This window comes from Equus caballus, chromosome 31 (genome assembly GCF_041296265.1).
Source record: "Equus caballus isolate H_3958 breed thoroughbred chromosome 31, TB-T2T, whole genome shotgun sequence".
NCBI lineage: Eukaryota > Metazoa > Chordata > Mammalia > Perissodactyla > Equidae > Equus > Equus caballus.
Window position 1 is genome coordinate 21,457,322 of NC_091714.1, and position 23,205 is coordinate 21,480,526.

Consider the following 23,205-nt stretch of genomic DNA (forward strand, 5'->3'; position numbering starts at 1 on the left):
TGATGATGTTGTAAACAATTCTGATTTGATACAGCAGGGAGCTCTTCTCTAACTAATGTGGCAACATCAGTGGCATTCAGATGCACACGGCCAGGTGGAATGTAGTAAAATAAAACGCATGCTCTGGGGAACAATCTGCCCTTGGTCTCCTGGAGATTATCATCTCAGGGAAGCCAGGATGACACGGGACGTTAACTGAGTCCTAGGTATGGTCAGGTCTATGGGACTTCAAAACAGAATAGAGATAAAGGCCTGTACAGACAAAGTAAAAAGAAATTTGGAAGTCAAAATATAAAAAGTTATCACTACAGATATTGACACCAGGATGATAGCTGAGGAAAAGATGGAGAATAAAAGGGAAGCGAGATGCTCAAATCAATGAGTAAAGCAGAAGAATGTCTTACAGATCAGGAGGAAGCAGGAATAAGATGGTGAGAGGGTAGAATGATGGATGTATCACTTCTAAGGAGAAGTTATTGAGAGATGGAGACGAAATGCTTAAGAAATAGCAAAGAGGCTGCCAACTTTCCCTCTTATGCCCGTGCTGGCATGGCTCCTGTTCAGCCAGTGTGCCCGCGGGTGCCATCCTGGAAGTTTACGGCTGGCATTCTGATTGTTTGGTGTCCACAGCAGTCATTAAATATTCAGAATATTCCCACTGGCTGCCAGGTGAGGAAAATGGGGAAATTAAACTCTCTTAACGAGTGTTTTAAGTAAAGCAGGCAATTAAGGGAAAAGCCAACTTTCAATTATAAAGAAACGTGCTGGAAGAGTTTACAGAAATATGAAAGATACAGGAGAATTTGTCACAATAGAACCCAGTGTAAGGGTAGACTGTGCTTTAAACGAATGAGAGGAAAGAAGAGAGGAGCAGAAATTCAGTGTGCTTAACAGGTGTCATTTTCAATAGGGACTGAAGGAGGTAGGTCATCTGTACATACTGGTTAATGAGAACACTTCCCCATCCTGACTCCTTGTGGGGGCGGGGGCTTTTCTCACTAAGCACACTCCTGGCCTCTTCTCCATCCCTTTCTCACTCAGTCCCTGTAGAGGGAGAGTGAGGAAGCTGATTTGTAAATCTGGGGAATAACTGGATGCGCTTAGCTCAGCCACTCTTGCCTCTCGAGAACAGGCCTGCAGAGACTGAGTTCTTTCTATTGTTCATGCAGGCTTCCCACTCCGGAGGCCACCTTAACCAGGGTCGGCTGGTAATTCCGACTCACTCTGGGGTTCCATTGAGTTCTCACTCTAAGCTACCCCCTCCAACCTGGCCTCTGTCAGTAGTTGACATGACATTGCAGTTTTCTCTTGAACATTTTTTGTTTCATATTTGCTCAGAATCCAGCCAGGAAAGAGGGATACCATTTGTTGGGGGACTTTCTCAGAAATTCCAGATATTAGTGACTAAGATAGAAAAAGATGGGGTAGGGAGAATTTTTATGTCTTTTGAACTACTTAATGCCAAGAAGAATGGTAATCAATGAAAGTAACAATAATAGTTAATAATTATTGAATGCTTACCACATGGCACTGTTTTAGGCACTTTACATAGGCTAATTAAATGAAATATTCACAACAACTCTAGAAGGAAGTTACTCTTATTGTCCCCATTTTACACATGAGGAAACACATATCATCTAAGTAACCTGCCCACGGTGGCACAGTTCTAAGAGACAAAGCCAGACTTTGAAGCTCGACAGTCTAACTCCAGAGCATAACTCCATTAAATGCTATCTGCACCGCTTCTCTCTGAGGCATGCTTCCTAGATGAGGGCCCAATACTGAGAATAATAAACCATTTTATCTTTTTTTAATTGAGATATAATTGACATATCATATTATGTTAGTTTCATGTGTGCAACATAATGATTCAATATATACATATATTGCGAAATGACCACAATAAGTCTAGTTAACATCCATCATCACCCAAGTAATAATGAACATGTTAATGTCATTTATTTCACCCAGTTTTTGAAGTTAAAAATGAAAAATGAAGACTATATCGTTCTCTTCTTTAGTTAGACATATCCAATCTATATGAAAGCATAGACAGTACAGATACAGACACAGCCCTCCAGCTGTTATAAACTCGTGAGACTGTGACGTGTAATAATACAGTTATAGCAATGTGTCCTCTCTCTCTCTCCCTCCCTTCACAGCAGAGTTACTTGAGAAAAGGAGACTGTTGACTCAGTTCTATTTCCACTTCCTTACTTCCCATTCTGACTCTTGAGTCCTCTGCAATCAGACTTGCACCTCAACCAAAAAGTGGTCCAGGCACAAGTCACCAAAGCCCTTCTAACTGCTCCTGTTCTCTGTAGCCCTGCCCTGCCTCCACTTCTTTAAGCAGCCAACACTCTTAACTACGTCCTTTTTGAAACTACCTCCTCCCTTGGTTCTTGACAACACTCTCCTCTGGTTCTGCTCCCTCCTCAGGGGCAGTCACTTCTCAGGTTTCTTTGCTGGCTTCCCCTTCCTTCACCTATTCCTTATGCATGAGGGTTTCCCAGGATTCTTTGCTGTGCTGCCTTCTAATTTTTCCCCTCGTGCCTACTCTCAACGCTTACCCATCACCTCTATCTGGACTCTCCTCATGCCACCATCTATCTATTTGCTTTATAGCTCTCTAGTGAAGAGCAGACATCCATCCAATGGCTACTGGGTATTTGTTTCTGGATAGTGCCTCAACAACATGAACTAAGTTTCTATTCACTCTCTTCCCTCTCCTAGATACTGAAAGGGCCTCTTAGCAGGTCTCCCTGTCTTCACAATTGTGCTCATCCAACGCATCCTCCATAGTTGGGTGGAAGGGATCTTTCCAAACCTCAAATCTAAGCATGTTGCCTAAAAGTTTTCAAATTCCATTACCAATGCAACAGAGCATGGGAACACAAGTGTTCCATGATTTGTGTCCTACCTCTCTCTCCACCTTTTTTCTAGCCATAATCTTTCTCCTTTACACCAACAGCAAATTTTATTCTCAGCCAAACTGAACTTCTGTGAAAACACAGTGTTATTTCAAGCCTCTTGCTTAGATGCCCTTCTCCTGTCCTCACCCAGTCCATCTGGGGAATAACTATACATCTTTCAAGGCTCAGCTTAGGAGTCGCCTCTTTTATGAAGCCTTTGATGACCCTCTGAAGGGAGAGTGACCACTCCCTCCTCTGGGCCCACCTTAACCTGGACAGAACTGTGAACCCTCCAGGGGCAGGGGCCATAGCTTATCTAGGATTAGCAATATCTTACACATACAAGTAAGTACTTATTAAATGCTTGAATAAATGTCTGAATCTCCAGAAGTGAGTAATGAGGCTAAAAATTATCTTAATTCATTATCACATTAATAACACATTTTACTGGAATGTATGATCTATCTTGATGCAGCAACCCACTGGCAAAAGCTCATTCTCCCATCTTCTAAAAATAACATTAATCGATTTATTAGATAATATTCCAATTTTAGCTTATGAGTTCTTTCTTTCTAGGTTAGGAAAAAATAGAACTTGATAGGCTAGGCAATAACATCCATGAAAGACCAAAGATTGCTTTTGTTTGTAGCTTTCCACTTGGAACGACCTATGATGTAGGCTTTCACTAAATTCTCCTAAACGAAGAACTCGTCCTCCAAACTCTTGAAATTCCAGCACCACAGGCACAGTCTTCACTAGGGCCAGCCCCGTGGCTTTTAGCTCATCAGCCCAGATGCTGGTATACTAGAACCTAAGTGAATGTTCTTCACCGTATTAACATTTTAAATCTTTTTTCTTTATTTATGTTTATGGGGAACAGAAGTCGCAACCCAACAAGATCTGGCTAATTGAAAATTCAATTGTAAATAATTATAAGAATATTCTCTCATTGTACAATATTCCCTAGTTTTTCTATTAACAAAAGAAGAGTTGGCTCATGTTGACATAATTTACAACAGAATCTTTACATGCTATATTACCCCCTTCTTTAAGTGTAAAAGGAAGTACAAATCTTCTTTCATGAGCTCCAGAAGAATAAAAACCTTTCAGGACATCTCTTCAGAAAGAAACATTTTTAAAAATTCATTCCTAATAAATAATCATTGAAGATTTCTGCTCTCTACAAAGTAGTTCTATGAAATCCAGAAACCAGTTGAAGTAGATCCACTGAGCCCCTTTATGTATGTTAAAACAAACTAGATGCTACATTGGACGGGCTCTACATAGATTAAGGAACTATCAGATTATCCCACTCAATCTTCACAACACTCATGTAGGTTAAATATTTACATTTTGATTTTGTAAATGAAAAAACTAAGGCTCAGAGAGACCAAGTGACTCGCCCAAGATGAAAAAGTAAATAGTAAAGTCAAAGAGTCAAATTCAAGCCATTTGGTTTTAAGTTGTACATTTTTCTATACATCGTATGATTTCTGAACTCTGAAAGGAACTGACCCAAGTGCGTAAGACATAGGTCTTCCTACCAACATTCCTCTTTGGGATCTTTGCTCAATAACAGGTTCTCAGTCAGTTTCCTCTAAACTCATATTCAATTAGGTACTATCCACCATCTATTAAAGATAATTCCAAAACATTCTTGACTCCCAATAACACTAATAATTGCCACAATAAGTATTTTTTCAAGGTCCTTTCCTAGTGAGCATTCTGGTCCTCAGATTCATCCTTAATTAACTTTACTTTCTCCAAATGCAGTCAGGAATCATCAGTTTTCCATTTTGGCACCCACAAGAGAAATTTAACTTCTATAAATACATCATCAGGTTGGACATACACACAGTACAATGAAGCAAAACACTTTCATTGCCAAGAGTCAAAAAGATCTGGATCCAAATCCTGCTTAGCACTTGTTAGCTCAAAAACTTGATAAATTCCTTAGGTTCACCAAGCCTCTGTTTCCTCATGCAAGAAAGTATACCATTCACCTTACTGGGATTTTTTGAGTACTAAATAATGTTTGTAAAGATTCTAACGTGGCATTTGGTCAAGGTCAATATTCAATAATGAACAGGTGTTGGTAACATTATTATTAGCATTATAAGGTTTAAAATATGATATGTGAATTTGTAAGTAGTCAGGCACAGTGGGCAGAGGGCACTGCACATAAATGAGGCAAAAACTATAAAGAAATAGTCTTTGCATTTAAATCTATTTAAATTTAAAACGATCTCTGAGGAAGTAGCCCGGTGGTAAGGCTTCCTGTTCTCCTTCTGTTGTACAAAAGCACGAAAGTCCTCCTCTCCCATTATTTTTATTTTGATATTGTCTATTCTGACCTGATGCTAGCAGATTTTGCTTTTAAGTCGTTCCATCTCTGGTTCATATCATCCAGTCGATGCTGAAGCATAGTAGCCTCTTCAGAATTTCCCAAAGCTTTTACCATCTTCTGCCTGTTTCCATCAATGCTTTTAAATATGTCATTATGGGCATCAATTTCTGCCTGGATGTCCTAAAGAGAAAAAAAGCAAAGAGATAACGCAAATGTTAGGTACTAGTGTCAATATTACTTGGGATTGCCACATAGAGCTTAATTTTTTTATACACCACAGCTGAGTTTCTTAGAAACAAAATAGTTAATTTCACGTTAACCGATAATAAATTCAAGTGTTTCCACGATTCTTACATTGAAAATAATTGTCTTAAAATCTTCAATACATTGATGCCCCAGTTCTTAAAAATAGAATATTACAATCTAAATTTCATGTATCAACTAGTTAGATACTAGTATTTCAGACTCAGTGAGCAATTGTTGAAATTTTATGTAACTGTTGCCAAATCATTGAATTTTGTTAATATCCAGATTCTTTCTCTCCTTTAGACATAGGCAAAACTTTCCTCAAAATACCAAGTTTTACAGAGATCTCTAAGATCTTACATAATTTTAATTGATTTTTCACATTTAGACATACAAATAGTTCATCCTTTCAATACAAAAAATTTCTTTCTAAAATTGTAAAACATTTTCACAAAAATGTTTATCCTCATTAAGAAATAAAAACTAGGGGACGGCCTGGTGGCACAGTGGTTAGGTTTGCACATTCCGCTTTGGTGGCCTGGGGTTTGCTTGTTTGGATCCTGGGTGCGGACATGGCACCACTTGGCACGCCATGCTGTGGTAGGCGTCCCACAAATAAAGTAGAGGAAGATGGGCACGGATGTTAGCTCAGGGCCGGTCTTCCTCAGCGAAAAGAGGAGGATTGGCAGATGTTAGCTCAGGGCTAATCTTTCTCAAAAAAAGAAAGAAAGAAAGAAAGAAAAATTAATGACAAAATAATATTTCTCCTATTAAATGGGAAAATATTTTATTTTTATAAAGCAAATTTGAGTATAGTTTAAGCAAAATAAGAATTCTTATAAATTAATAGAATAGAAATTGGTTCAGACTTTGAGACAGTATTTTGGTAATCTGTAATCCTAGGAAGATTGATGTATAAACATATTTATCATACTGTTTTTAAAGTAAAAAAGTGGAAACTATCATATTAATGGTTATATAATACTAACTTTAAAAATGGAGGATACAAAGCTATATATTATTATGATGTTAATTTAATTTCTAAAGTAGATATTTAAATTAGCATAGGTATTGGTGTATCATTGCACACACATACACATTAAAAAAGTGTAAGAAATAAATCAAAATAGTGTAAATTCTTATAGAAGAGGATTACAGGTGATTTCTTCTTTATACTTTTCTGCATTTCCAAATTTCTACAAAAAACAGGGATTCTTTTTCTAACTAGATACAACAAATTTTAAATACAGTCTTATCAATTTTTTAATACTCTCCCATCATAAGATTGTCAACACAATTATCTATATTAATTTGGCAATCATCTTTTCCTCGTAAATAAAATAGAAGCAATCTAGTTGTAGCTAACCAGTGTAACAGCTATTACCATCCAACAAATGAGCCAATTAACAAGCAGAATAACAGACACCAGAGGGGGTCATGAAGGTGTGGGGTGAGTCTCCATGGCATTAACTGGTAATGAATATTAAAGCAACTTACCACAGAAATTCAGATAATGAATCTGAATTAGTAAAAGGAGAGTAAACTCTTTAACACCAAAAGTTTATTACCCTTCTCATCTTAAGTTTTCCTTTATGAACCTCACTCTTCTTAAGTTTCTCCAATTCTAAATGAGCAGGATAAAAATTTAAATAGGAAGTCTTTAAGGGGCCGGCCCCGTGGCTGAGTGGTTAAGTTTGCATGTTCGCTTCCACAACCCAGGGTTTTCCGGTTCTGATCCTGGGCACGGACATGGCACATTAGGCCACGCTGAGGTGGCGTCCCACACAGCAAAGCCAGAAGGACCTACAACTAGAATATACAACTACGTACTGGCGGGCTTTGGGGAGAAGAAGAAGAAGAAGAAAAAAACAAAGACTGGCAACAGATGTTACCTCAGGTGCCAAACTTTAAAAAAAAAAAGAAAGTCTTTGAATACTCAGAATGCTTTCATTTATTTAGAACTCACCCCAGGTAAGCAATCCATGAATTCCATCAAGAACCAAGGCTGTGGGGCCAGCCTCTAACGGATTGTTCTTCCAGCCTCACAGACCTACACTAACCACAAAGACCCGGGGAAGGGCCATTTGTACCTCACTACTCCAATCAGTGTGGTAGGAAGGTGTCACCTACATGAGGTTAAGGGGCGGAACTGCTGTATTATAATTTCTGAGATTTGTCACGTCTAACGTGACACTAACAGAGTCAGATGTGAGAAGTGGGAAGTTTGATGGACAGCTTCTACGAGGTTTATGCTCCAAATTTGCAAACCGATGACCTCTGGGGTTATCTGACCCTAATGACAAAGCCAAATCAGGTCCACCTGCAATGTGAGACCTGAGTACACCCAGAGTTAGGGTTAATCACTAAACAAAAACTCCGAGATCATTGACTCTTCTGTATTTCACTAGCACCCCATGCCAGAGCAGCGCAGAGAGGGAACCGACAGGGGAGCAGGGAACAGAGCCAGATACTCATTCCAGGTCCTCAGGCTGGGCAACATTACGCTTGGAAATGGCAATCTCATTATCATCTTGGTTTGGGATGCTTCAAGTAGAAATTCTCATTGAAAAAGAAAAAGGAAAGAAAAGTTCTGCTGAAAGGTTCTTTGGCGTCATCTCCTGAACTATAAAGTGCTATACACTTAAGGATGGAAGTGTTCTGTTGCTGTGTTCCGAAATGCATTTTAAGACATCTAAAGAGATATATTAAAAAGTCAACAGCTGTTAGCTTATGCTGTATATATGTATGATAGTTGTCTTTCTCAAGAAGCTCAACAACACAATGAGCAAGGCATCTCTTTGCTCTCTATTGCCAAGGAGAATCTTGCCCCAAATTTCCTGTATAGGTTCCTAAACATTATCATCAGTGGACCACACCTAAAATGACAAGGCAATTTGAAATCACAACTTCCTGAAGTAGCCTGATCTATACACTTCCTTTCACATTCAAGAGAATTAGAAAAACAAAAGTGCATTAAGATCCATAAATCATTTTCTAAGTTTCACAAGAGCATTCTAGACCATCAGGAAATTTGGATACCAAGAGCATGAAGCAAATTTGGCTCCTAACCTCAGATCAGACGATACCTCTTCCAACCCAGCCACAATGATGAACGGCGTAAAACAGAACTGCATCTCTGGCCCTGTCAATGATTAGAAGCATTTCTCTAAAGTTTTGGCGAAGAGTGCTACCAGTGATCATAAATTCATGTTGAAAAGTAACTTTCAATATGTGGAAAACCCTTCCACGCATGAGCTTCATCAAGTTAGGAAGGAAATCAACAACCAGAAAATAATCAAAGAGAAGGAAACTAGCATACGTTATTTTGTTTTATTTCACATTTGGTGGCATGTTTATTTGGCCAAATATAGCAAGAGCTCAAGACAGAAAATCATCTTAATATTTCTTCTGTATCCTTCACAGTCTCTGTTACACAGAATGAGCCTATGTAAAATTGATAGACAAACTGACAGATACATTGATAGATAGATAGATAGATAGGTAGATAGATAGGTAGGTAGGTAGATAGATGTATAAATGCATGAATAAAAGTCTGAATAACCTCATCTTGATTGATTGGCACATTAGCCACTGCAGTGCCAGGGAAAATCAGACAATTAAATAATTGGAAGGGAATGTAGTAATCATTTTATTTAATCTCTTTATTTTAAAAAGTTAACATGGGGAACTTGAAATTTTTAGAAGATTGCACAGCAAAGCCTGCGTAACTCTTCACTGGAAATGCAGACTTACACACAGTTAATGAATCGTGTGCCTTTCTAGATCACTGTGCAATGATGCACTGGTTTTAAAATCAAGATGCCAGCATGGGAGGCCGTCAGAGCATGATCCTGTTGCAGCATCAAATGCTAAAATAACTTAGAGTTCTGTGAAAGAAGGTTTATCTGACTGCACAGCTGGAAGACGTGCCCCACTAATGCTTCCCTCCGCCACCTGAAAGCTTTCCTAAACGTTAAACAGCACAAAATCGGTATCAATAATTAGTTATGAGAATGTAATCCATCCAGAAGCACAAAGCAATGCTCTTTCAAGCATTTAACCTAAGCCGGTCATGCGCACAGAGGGGCCACAGCAAGCTATTCAAGCAGTTGAACTAACATTTGAAAACAAAACAGAAAAAAAAAATTTTTTTGAGGAAACTGGCCCTGAGCTAACATCCGTGCCCATCTTCCTCTACTTTATATGTGGGATGCCTGCCACAGCATGGCCTGATGAGTGGTGCATAGGTCCGAGCTTGGGATCCAAACTGGTGAACCCTGGATCACCAAAGTGGAGAGCACCAACGTAACTGTTATGCCACCGGGCCAGCCCCCAGAAGAAATATTTTAAGGATTCACTTGAAATGCTTGAAATGTGCCTTCAAACAATGTAACCATAACATAGAAGGTTAAGAAAAAGGCAGGGAGGGGTCAGAATAAGAGAACCATGTAGCTTTCTCTAACAAAAACACCATCCCAAGTAGAAGATGCACTCTTTCAGAACAGCCTTTCAAAAGACGGCTATAAAAGCTCACAGCGGTTCCCTCACCAAGAGTTGGTCTCTTTGCACATAACACCTGCTACCCAGGACAAAATTAACTTCATGAATAAAGGAAAACATTTATTTATTGACTGACATTTAATAACTGACATTTTCATGTTAACTTTGCCCTTAACTGGACATTTCTTTAATGATATAAGTCATAGAGATATTATATGCAAATACTTTATGAAGAAAGAAAGGTATGTGATATACATTTAAAGTACTGTCTTTCTTTATAAGGTTCTATAATCAAGTAGTGGCTATAACTATACAAGCAAAAATGTTTCTTTAGGTTATAATGAACAGAACTGTTTGAACTCTCTGATAGGACACAGAGATTTGGAACAGTACCCTGGGGAAGTCTCCAACAACTGAACTGGTGCCAGAAAACACTCATCGTTTGGGGGCCTTGTTGACAGAATCTTGGTTTATTTTTGCATGGCTTATTTACCTAACCCTACAAGGCCACAGCGATGTTTTCTCTGAAGGAATCCTGACCCCTTTCCTAAAGGTGAAGAGTGAGGTTAGCCACACCTTCCCAACCACCTCCCAAGGCACAGGCTAAGTCAACAAAGCCAACCGTTAGGGGAAAAGAAACCCGCTATTCCTTCAAAAGTCAAACTAGAATTCCACGACAGTTCAGGATGGATTCTCAGGAGCTCAGCACTACTACCAGAGCTTTAGGTTTCGAAAATGAGGAATCATAATTTTAAAAAACAACAGTCAGATATTACCTAAAAAATAATACAACCAGCAAATAACATCATCAAAGGTCATTATGTGATATGTAAATATGCTTTGAGACAGTCTGTGAGCTTCTGGGATAGTGAATAATTGCAATTAATTATTCAATTAATTAGCTTACTTAATTCGTTGATTTAATAAATTATTCAATTAATTATATATAAACTACATCTTCTGTCAACAACTAATTTCATAGATTTTAATCACTGTATTAATAATTATGGAATCACATTTTAACAGACAATAGAAAGTCGTATTGCCTGGCCTACAGCAGCATTTATAAATTAAGAAATCAATGCCACTAAAGTTCTTTTCCCATTATCTGTGATTATAAATATGTGTTAGACAAAGCGTAGAAGAAAAGTTAAATTACTTAGTGGAACAAGTTCACAATTACCTGCACTTGCGAGATAATTTGAACAAGCCAACTTGCAATGACAATGAACAAACAAACTACATTTTAAATTCCAACATAGTAAACACTGCTATTAACCAAAACACCTTTCACAACAAAATAAGTTCCAAATCCTTGCTTCTATAACAACTATTACCAAAACACACTAAAATCCTGGTGAGTTAAAATGTGATGGCTTGCCTTCTGAGGTGCACTTTCTAGAAGCAGGTTTGATCTGCAATGAACATAAGTTTCTTAAGAGCAGTTATTAAATGTTTCACGTGGCCTAACTATTGCCTCACCTTAATTCCCCAAATCAGATGGTATAATCGAAAATGAACAGGTTTGAAAACCCGGTCAAGGATTATTGCATTTAAACATTGAAAACCACAATCCTGGGGCACCCAACTCCTGAACTCCTGACCTGTGTAAAGCAGGTTTTATTGCCCAGAAAACTCTCATTTTTTTCCCCTCGACATACATCTGCCCACACACCCACACACATGCACGCACACAGGTACACAACCTCAGATCCTTCCTTCATCTTAAACTCATCTTTCAAGTCCCAGTTTCAATGTAATTTCTCCAGGAAAGACTTCACTGCACCCAGATTGGAGTATGGCTACCTGTTACTCTTACGGCTCCTTCTACTTTTGCTAAATCACAAGCTTGTAATGAAAACTTTCCTTGCTTAAGGTCTGGATCCTCCCGCTAGGCTGTAAGTCCAAAGAGGAGAGGTTTTACCCTCTTCTCCACTGTCCCTGAACTCAGCCCAATGCCTGATACATACTATGCGCTTCATAAATATTTACCAAATATTGAATAAATGAGTAGACCTTGAAATTGGAAGTCTACTGTGTCTCCCAGGATACACGTGTTTTAAAATTAGGTATTGCAAATTGAGCAGTAAAATATAGCTCCAAATTATAATTTTAAAAATTAGTCATCCCACAGGAGGTAAATGCCACAAAGAAAATTTAGCATTGAGTGGTTTCTCTCTGTACTGTCACTATGGGAAGCATCTTTCCCAAAGAATTCACTAAGAGAATGGTACTCCTCAGACACACGTATACATACACGCACATCCTTAGAGCATTACCATCATCATTAATCATCTAGTATCAGAACTACAAAAATAAAAGGCAATAGTCACTCAAAATGTCACTGAGCTAAAACTGTCCATTACTCTATCCTTGGTGACTACTAAATAAATGAAACAGTACACAATGCACATGGCTCAGTATGACAGCATATTAATAGCCCCTGAAGCCATCAGATACTTCCTTTATGAAGCACTTTCAAAGAGAAAATTAATTCGTTAACATCAGGGTGGCAATAAAACCAACTCATAGGCCAGATTTCAGAGAGGTGCTTTGCTGGACCAGCTTTCTGTGTCAAGTCAACTGGGAGTCTGAACTCTTAGGATAATCACCCTGGGCACACTGTCGCAAGGCTCACCCCTCATCACCTGGTTAGATGATTAAGATCTACATACTGCAGGCACACCTTGCCACAAAGTCATCCTCCCCTGGTGAGATGTTCCAGTCTCAACCTCCTCTGTGGGACCACTCTGGGGTACCCATGGTTCCCACCAATTGGGGTTTCTTGATCCTTGGTGAGCTGTCACCTCAAGGGAACAGTAGACAACAGTTCCTGACACCTGGATCCCTAAGGACTCCCAACATGGCCTTTTCTGGTTCTAAGAGATTAGGAATGAGTACCAAGTGCAAGTGCCATTCGGCCTCTGCTGGAAAATCCCAATCTTGGCATCACACATTTTGGGACTAGAGAACCAAATTATAGATCTCAATCACGGCCAAACATTCATATATAAACAAACACCCAATAGAATTCACAAAACCACTGGATTTCTCTAAAATTCAAAACTGTCAAACAGAATACCCCCTTTCAATTTACCTGGAGAACAAACTGCTGTCTTCAAGTTAGGCTGAAGCTCTGCCATCATCTGGGCATTTCAGTTATCTGACCAGTCTACACTTTTTCAGATTAACCATCATCGGAAGACCCAACACTCTCCCAACCTTGGACTCTAGTTTTCTTAAAGCCTGAAATGGACTCAGGAACACAGCGAAACTGCCTTTTTGCTGTGATAACCTGAACATCGAACCGAACAATTACATCTACTGATATGGAGGGAAAAGTGTTAAACCATTAAGGTTAGTATTCTCTCTAGAAGCAGCCCACAAGCACTGAGGAAAAGACAGGACTGAGGGAACTGAGACTAAAGGCACTCTGGAATGACTGTTAGGCAGCTTCCGAAGGTCTCCTGTGGCTTCTGCATCACGGCAGCAGGCCGGGCTCTCTCCCTACAAGTGGCATTATCACTTTCAGAGTTGGAGGAAGGTAGGGAGTTGTATTCAAGAGGTGTGAGGGAGTGGTCCCTTTCCATCGTACCAGTTTTCCTGGCAATGAGTCAATGCACCACCGGCTAAATATATGAGACAGCTTGTGCGAAAATACACAAAGGATTTTTTTTTAATACTTGAGTTGGAGAAAAATACATTCATGGATGATAGCTTCCCATGAACGAAAGATGGCAAAGACATTAACTTTCATGTAGACTTTTATAAAGGCGTCCAACACAAAAATAAATATCTGACCTAGGATTTTAAGACTAACAGCAGCAATTACAATACAAAAGTCCAGCTATTGCCCACAATTACTGTGGGGGAGGGAGGGGGGGGTCTAAGTAATGAATTATTCATGTAACATATGCCCTATACCTTTTTAGGAAGAAACAGACAAATCTATACAAACTGAGCTAATAGACCTCTTTATAGTCATAAAGTTTGTCACCTGCTGTTACTAGCTGCCATAAAGAAGATATTCTCTCCCTCCTCCACCCCTTTTAAATGGTGAGCAAGTTGATTGAGAACCATCCGTTACTCTCAGGAATTTAGATCCTTAACAACATATTAAAGCAAGAGGTCAAAGTACGCCCTGTGTTACAATCCTTGCTATTGCACTTGGGGTGCAGGAGAGATGCAGCAGGAGGGAGCATAGGACGAGAAGAAGCTAAATGCTGCGTTCTCCACCCTCCTTGCACGACACTGCTGCGATCACCAGGAGGCAAGAACTGACTGCAATTGTTTTGGAAAAGCTTTCAAACATCTCAAATGACACGGTTTCACACTTTTTCCCCTGGCAATTGTAGTTTTGTAAGAAAAAGCTCATTATTCCTTTAATGACTCAATACAGTCTTGGCTTATAGCTGTACTTGTAATGAACCATAGGGTACTCATGGTGAAAGCCACTGAGCGCATCTTTAACAACTGATAAGTAATTGATTTACGCACAGAGCGAGAGTTCTTCGCCTCTTTCTTTTTCTTTAAAGACTGGAAGTTGAAAGAAGATAGATGTTTGGCATCCAAAGGCTAAGGAGGGCAGGAGCCCATGAGCGGCACGCTGAGGTTTTCTGTTTTGTTTAACCATAAATGTAAGGTAGCATTTGGCAGGCTAGAGACTCAATTCTAGAGTGTGCCAAGAACTTTCCTATGGAAAAAAGAACTAAATGCAAAATTAATGATCCCAGCATCAAAGCTCCACAGTGCATGCAGGCACTCCACATTTAAATCAGACATCCCCAGAAACAAAAAGGAGAGGTTTAAGATCAGCTGTGCCATGGGCACTGTGAGGCATCTCCTGCCGAGTCTCAGCACTGAATCTTCAGGAAGGAGGGAGGAAAAGGCAGCGCTCGGCCACTGCAGGGAGATAAACGTGAGGGGTATGGAAAACAGAACCCATGCCTGATGAAGTCAGACTTTGGCATGAAAACCCGGTGTTGTTGCTGTTTTCTGTTTTTTTTTTTTTTTCCAAAATAACTTTCAGTTAAATTACCAGCCAACTTGAGTACAAAGGATCTCTTCTGATGTGGAATTCTAAAAGTGACAGGCATCATGAGGAGCCCTCCTGACCAAGGGAAAGAATTGCTAATTCCTTCTTTAGTTGAAAAGAAAATGTTCTAAGAGGATATCAAATCAAATATGCCTTAGAAATTATATTAAATAGTCAGAGTGAACAGAATATCTGCCATCTAAATGCACAGTAAAAAACAGACAGGAAAAGGAAGAAAGAAAAAAAGAACATTCATGAAGTCCACGTTCTGCCTACCTTTTCGAATTTTGTCAGCAGTTCCCGTAAGCTGAAGTTCAGACCAATCATTGTCCGGTAGCCCTCAAAGCCTACATCTTTCCGGCAAACTTCCTTCAGACAACAGCGTTTCACTTCTAGAAACCGTATCTTTTCTGGCTATTCTTTAAAATCCTTTGTAAAATCCTTTACAAGCCTTGCCCTTGAGCTATGGTCCATGAGCAGCAGCAGCAGCTTGCGCTGGGACATTTTAGCCACTCCACCGTGGGTCCGGTTTTTCATGGACTTCGGAGTTCACACGGAATAGACCTGCTTCTATAATTTCTGGGAGCTGCGTTCCACGAGGCTGGCATGGTCTCCTTTTTTCCCTGGGAAGCCCAGGATTCCCTTCTGCTCACCTCACTAATGACCTGCAGCCCACAACTGTTCTCTCCTGGGCCCCAAGCTTAGAGTTTGGTCTCAATTACACACAGCAAAGAGAAGCTATATCCTGGAAACTTGCATGAGAGAAAGCAAAAAAAAAAAAAAAAAGAAGGAGCCAAGTATTACCAACTTCCTCCATTCAGACTGGTTTCAGAAAGAAAAAGAAAAAAAATCCCGGGTAAAGAGCCAGTTTTCAAAGAGCATGACTTTCGTAGAGTTCGAACAGCAAGGAGTGCAGTCTTGTCTGAGGAAACACCCAAACAGGGGACAAGAGGCCACTAGTTTGCACTCTCCCAGACACCGCAGCCTGTGTTGCTATGGTAACCACCAAGCTAGTTTCAGTCCATTTCCCTAGGTCAGGCTATGCCTAAGGGATGCTGTCAGTGCCACAGAACTAAGTTGTTTAAAAAGTTGTTCTATCTGTCCGGAGAAGAGTTGTAGCAGCAGATCTCATGGCCCCCGCCTTTGCAGAGTTTGCGGCAGGGGAGGGCAGCATCAGTCAGCGCTGGCAGCTCCCCTCGCTGATCTGACAGTAGTGTGGTAATCTACTTTTCTTTCCAGCGGTTGTTTATTATTTTAATCAGCATCCTCCCTTCCACCACCCCTCACACAGTTTTTAAGTGAAGCTCACTCCCATTTCCTGGAGGCCTCCCTGCTCCACACTGCAGTTCAGCATCTCTCCAATTGCCTCCATCCGGAACGGATCACAGGATCCATATTCCAATTGAGAGCGCACCCACGAGAACAAAAAGGTGGGTACGCAAGACAACACGAATCTCCAAACAGAGGATGTGTGATCAACTGCATTATTTCTAAAAAGGTTTGACAGTAAAATGATGGGGAGACACTTTTAAAGGAAAATTCTTTCATCTCATTGATACCCCTAAAAGTCATTCCGTAAATTTGGGGGAATTTACTCATTTCTGAAATAAAACTTAATAAGTGAAACTACTCAAAATGTGAGCAATAACCAGTCACTTTTAAATGTCTTCAATTTTGATGTTAAATTATTACTGGCACTCAGAGAGGCACTATCTTCTACAAAGTTTTAGGTGTAATTGCTTTAAAGGGAAAAATTCAACCTAAACGATCTATTCTGCGCACTGCTATTGTGGACATCATTCCAAGGCCAAGATGTGATTTTGCTTCTGCATCACATAGCTATGTAGTGTACCAATAAGACAGATACGTCCATATGAAACGTATTTCTGCAGCTGTGTGCAGAATTTCATCACAAATATATAATGCTCTTAAAGTTGACACTATCACACATGGGATGTTAATCTTGGTAACTAAGTTTACTTTTCGCATCAGGGCATAGAGCAAAGGAGAAAAAAACCCCCTGAAATTAGAATACTACCTCTTAAAAGGCTATTTGAATTACTTAAACATCAAAATTGTTAGCACTCATTTAATCATATGCAGAAACAAATTCCATTAACAACAGAAAAAAACAAAAACCTATCAGGGAACAGTACGCAATGTGGTTATTTGGGGGCAGTGGGGGGGGGGGTGCAAACCATTTTTTTTCCCCATTTCATTCCCAACTTATTTTCATATCAGTATTTAAATAGCATGTGTTTTACATATGCGGATCTATACAAAATTTAACAAGCTTTTAAAATATTTTCATCATTTATTCATAAAAACCAACATGTCCCCAGGGGCAAAATGACTTTATGAGATTTCTAGCAGAATGGGTTTCCCCTCAAAGTGCTCCCAATTCAGATTTATACAGACATTATTAATTTCAAAAGCAAGTGTGGTAAACTAATGATGATCCAGAAATGCGTAAGTAAAAATAACCTGTGCAGTTTGGATCAGAAAAAGCACTGAGATCAGCATGACCACCAAACATCAGAAATGGAGCAAAGAAACCACAGAAACTGACCAGGCTGACTCTGATCGGTGAGGGCTCTGGGGCCACATGCCGAGATCTTTCAGCAGCAACAAATAAACTTTTTTACGTAACAAGACAAAAGGAACCATGAGCACTACCACAAATAAATAAATAAATAAAAGGGGAGAGAGAAAAAGAACAATCTTTCTCAGCTGGGCAAACTTCCAACTACCACCCAGGGTGCTGGATGACTGTGATCGGAGACATGTGCAAACACGCAAATCCCCCATGCACATATCAGGAGAACGAGTTAAATAAAAACTCTGTGGAACAACAGAGAATACCATGGTCTTTCTCTAAAGTAGAGTCTTACGTTTAAAGGATTCTTATACCAAGACAAGAACAGTATGTTATTATTAGAGCTCCAAACATCTTGTCTCCTTATACAAGAGTAATCTTTATGAATGAAAAACAGCAGCATCCTTGTCTTAGGGAATCTACCCAAAAGATAAAGCAAGGGAAGCTTTATCAGAATCATAGCTCCCTGTGTCCTAGGAGTGACAAAGACAGGATAAAGAAAGAGAGGAAGAGTATGTTCCCACATGAATTCCAGAGTGGAGCGTCCAGAAGTCAGAGCCTCTGTCCCCTACTGGCCCCCAGCCATTCCCTACAAATGCCTGGTACCCATTCTCAGAACTGGCACCTCCGCTTGGGCAGAAAGAGAACACTTAAATAAAGTTCCCTTAACTACAATTATAAAATATTAAAAACTAAGATATTGATGAACCTGGCTATGATGACACTTTCTTAGGAGAAAAAGGGGGGAAAATACTCAGTGGATCCATATGGAACTATTCAAGAAAATTTTTTCTCTCTCACCTAATTCTAATAACAGGCTAACTATACTCTCACTAAAACTGGAAAGCAACTAAAAATGTCATTTTTAAAGGATCAAAGACAAACTATTTATGTCAAAATCCAAATACATTCTATAAAACTCAAATAGCTAAATATTTAATATACTATTCCAAAGTACTGTGCTCTTTGATGACTGAGTGGAGAAGTGAGACTTGTAAAATGTAAATGTGAATTGCTTTTGTAACAGTGAGCACATTTTACTATGTATTTGTGTTTGCTAGCTATAAATAAGAATACTCTCTCAGTTTAAACTCTGTATACAAAATATCATCTTGGTAATATACATTACATCTCCGTAGCTCTTTTTTTCTTTTTTACCAAGCCCCTCTTTGATACATTATCTCCTGTAATCATTAAAACAAAAAATGGAGGCCTCAGTGAAGGCAGTACATCGCCAGACAGACTTAATAAATTGGATGATGAAATTTGAAGTAGTTGACATTTTGCCAGTCTAAACTAGTGTGCAAATAAATTGTGCACTAATCCTCAAGAGGTGGAATAAACATAATACCACCAACCCCTGCAGCAGATCAACACTGAAGACCCTAAAATTCTCCAGCGAAATAATCCATGTCTAAACATAGACACACAGTTCCATGAGAACATGAAGGTTACGGAACCACAGAGCAGCACGGGAAAACTCAACAATGGAACCAATAAAATCTAAATCTAAATGACTTAATAAAAACCATATTGCATTGCCAAAATGAAGGGAGCTAAGTGTATATACGGCTTTGGCAAAAAACTTTCAAAGGCTAGGCTAATTAAAAAACTTTTTATGCTTAAAAGCTATATTTCACTTAATTCGTTAAAAGATGACTTACTCATTTAGCAATTTCATCGAGGCAATAAGACATTCTTCAGAGTTCTACCAAATATAAGCAAAAAGAGCAGCCCAAATGCTTTGCTGAAAAACAATTTATGTCTTACCCATAGAGTAGATCTTAAGTACGGCTACCTTCCCACTAAACAGAGAGTTCACGTTTTTTAAAACTGTAAAGATAAAGTATGTTTCCTATGCAAAACCTAACAGGTTTATCTTTATATTGATCAATATAAAGAATAAAAAGAAAAGGGAGAAAAAAGTGTCTTGGGAGGCTCTAAAGCGAAGCATATGGAGGTCAATAGGTGACCACAAATCGGTACATCATGGCTTTAGTCAAAATGAAGAGCTTCAGGCATGGGTTGAAAAATTTACTCGTTATAAACCCATTCAGATTCAAGGAAAGACCTAGATCATAAAGCCTTTAAAATGTACATATACAGGTCTCCTTTTCATGACCCTTCTAACTCAAGGTTTACAATTCAAAAATAAAATAGCCTCAAGACCCTAATCCTGATCTGAGATTTCCATTCATTGTCTACTGCCGCTATAGCACTATCGGGGGAGACTGCTCAATACCTTACAGCTTTCTAGTTAACGTCAGCCAGCAACCAAGTCTGTCAGCTGGTAGCTATTTAAAGTAATATACAGCCCTAAAGGGCAGAGGTTCCATCTAAAATGGAGGCCTGAGCCCCTGGATGAAAGGCAAGGCGGAACTCTCCTTTTATCCCAGGAAGTTCAGGCAATATGCCTTGTACAGAAAAAAACTATTTTTAATGTTCATCTCTTCAATAATGTCATCTATTTTGATAATGACACAGGTGGCAGTCAGGAAATAAAAATTATAATTCATAAGAAAAAGATTCAGTACTTTATAGATTTCCAAAACCTAGAGCCAGAAGATTCTACTAGACATTTTCAAAGGCACAAAGAGGTTTTTCTTCTTAAGGGGAGTGGATGGATGGGGTAGGAGTTGAGGCAGAGAAATGCCAGCTGATCTGGGTCTGAATTAGCCACCCAGGTGCAGGGGTCAGCCTTCAGCAACCTTCTAAATATTTAATGATTCAGAAAGCACTTTATTAGGTGACTAAAAATAATGCCAAGACAGTTTAATGTTTCAAAACCATATCTTTCCTAAAAAGTATGCAGCATCAGACAAGAGTGAAACCATCTCAGGCGGCTGTCCTCACAATTCCAGATGGCCACTGACAGCCGCGAGCTTGGGGATACGTAACCAAATCACACAGGCTTTGGAGAAGGTTCTTAAAGGTTGCTAAAAGTTTTGTGAAGGCTTTATCAACTTTCCTCAGCCAACCAGATTCAGCCAATTAAAGCCAAAAATTAAAATAAAAATCTTCACAACAACGAACACGTCAAAATAAGTGAAAATTGAAGTTGCTGTTTTCACTCACAAATTAAAAATTGGTGCTCTTCCTAGGAGGGCATTGTTCCTATAATCTGAATATGTATTTAAGGAACCAACATTGGGCGAACCAAGAGGGAGCTCAGACTAAGCCAGCGAAATGGGCTACGCTTCTGTGTAATACTAAGCAACAGAGCATTTCTGACGCATGCAGGCTGGTTCACCCAGAGCTGACGTATTGCTTCAACTCTGAGCCACGTTCCTGCCATCTGTCTGCTTAGCATCCCAATTGTAATTCTTTGCAAAATCAGACCCCAAGCCTTCTTCAACCCATTAATCATGATTCATCTCCACTAATCTCACCAATAACCAGTCAATACACTTATCACAGGAACTACTTACACTTGCAAATATGGCTTCGCCCAAAGTCAGAGGACATCATCACCCATTTTTCCCTGAGTATCTTTAGTTATATTTACTTTCTGTACCTTTATCTCACTTTCGTCATATGTTTGTTCTGGACAATGAGTTCTATGTCATGACTTTGTTTCTTCACCAAAAGTTTCCAATAAAGTACTCTATAGACAGTGAACCCAGACAACGTATTACGCAGCTCATAACAAAATCAGTAGGCTGATTACAGAATGAAGAATTCCTACGTTTGGAAGAATTAAGTTAAGCCATTACATTTCCTGGAGATTATGAGAAGCAGTAGAGTTGAGTTTAAAAAATCTGCCAAATTGGGAGTGGGGGAGAATTTAGCAATATTCATCAAACATTAAAATGCATATAACCTTTGAATGAGAAATCTATTTCTAGAAATTTAATTTGCAAATGTATCTCCAGACATATATACAAGGATGCTCAATAAGTCCTATGTGACGTAGCAAAAAGCTGTAAACAATCTAACGGTCCACCAGTAGGTAACCGTGTAAACAAATTATGTCAATTTCCACAATGGAATTGGAATGTTGTGTAGCTATGGAAAAGACAGAGATGGCTTCTACGTGTTAATAAGAAATAATCTCTATGCGCATGTATATAGAAAATGTACATATATGCAAAAAAGAGCAGACTGAAACAGTCGCATTTGGGTACAATATATGAAATATAGATAATATTTCTGGAAAGATATACAAGAAGATAGCCATGATGGTTACCTCTGAGAGAGACTGGAGATCTGAGTATCTAGAATGGGACACTTGAAGTATTTTACACTGTGTGGAAATTTTATCACAAGCACATAGTACTTTTTCCACATAAAATTAAATCAATAAAAGATGGAAAATTCCCAAGAAAACACATCTATCTTTCTAGGTAGATATCTATTCAGAAAAATACTGGCATCATTAGATTTGAAGGTAAATGCCACTAGAGACAATCATTTTTGCCTCTGAAAGTTTCAAAAGTTTTAGGTGCCAGATGGCCGGACATTCTAGTAAATCAGCCCTCAACAGAAAGAAGCCTTCAGCAGCAGTGGGCTGGTCAATGGTAAACTTTTCTAAAAGACATGGAAACAAAGCCCTTTTGTTCTCATAAGTTACTATATAACTAGTAACTTCAGCTTACTTAAATAATAACATTGTGTCTAAATAGGCATTATATGATTCAAGCTATTCTCTCTCCAAGGATACAAGTCCTCCTATGGTCATCTAATACTGTGATAGTCTGTAGTATAAAATGTTTTGGAATGTTTATAAAATAGTTGATATACACTCAAAAAAGAATATCTATCCTGATTTGTTCAAGGCAACTGAAACATCGCTTCATCTTTCAAGTTGGGCTAAGTGATCCAACCTAAGAGGCTGGCAGAGCGAGAGTGCCAGGGTTTACTGATGGCTAAAGAGATGCCGGAAGACAAAGCAGTTCTCTTCATGGATCTAAGTGACAGCAGTGAGAGAGAAAATACCATGGACCCTGCCCTGCTTGTCACGTGTGCAGAAGCGATGCTCGATGTGCTAGGAAGGTTAATCTAACAAAACACTGAAGGAAATGGACCACTGCAGGCTCAACCATTGGACCCCAAAATCAGGCACATTCTTCTTTAGGGCTATATCAAATAGGAGCAGAAGGGTTAGAATCTCTAGCTCTATATTAAATACTGTCAAACCAAGGAATTGCAGGCATAATTTAGATCCAGAATTTGATCTGGCAGGTGTTTTAACTTTAAAATAAAACTATGGAATGATTGGGGTAATAGAGCCTTTAAAAGCACAACAGCGAATCCAGTATTTGCATATAAATCTATACATGCATATATATATATGCACCAAATCTACTTATGCATATAAAATGAGTACTGGCATCAAAACCGTAACCTCGTGAAGCTAAACAAATACTCAGGTGATGTTGCTATTGCATAAAACCTTTTTGGAATATTACTACAGAGATGTTTTTATAATTAATGAGAGATCTATAAAATAAAATTGATCTTATTTTTTCAGTTACACTGCCACTTTTATCAAAATTATGACAGCCATCTTGATCACCAGCCTTAACTGAATGGCTGCTGGTAATGTGCACATTCATAATATACACTCACA

General features: G+C 39.0%; 1 protein-coding gene across 43 annotated transcripts in view; it reads right to left on the reverse strand.

The window, feature by feature from the left end:
• Positions 1-23,205, reverse strand: part of UTRN (utrophin) — a 478,290-nt gene that overhangs the window by 144,093 nt on the left and 310,992 nt on the right. For 40 of the 43 annotated variants that reach the window (XR_011434362.1, XR_011434361.1, XM_070256224.1 and 37 more), the window contains one exon: positions 5,267-5,439. Coding sequence is in view for 41 of the 43 variants with exons in the window: in XM_070256224.1 (XP_070112325.1) it covers positions 5,267-5,439 (173 nt within the window). In the remaining 2 variants the exon portion in view is untranslated. Of the gene's footprint in view, positions 1-5,266; positions 5,440-15,316; positions 15,953-23,205 lie in introns of those variants that run through there. The other 3 variants (XM_023633054.2, XM_070256242.1, XM_023633053.2) reach the window with 1 other exon arrangement.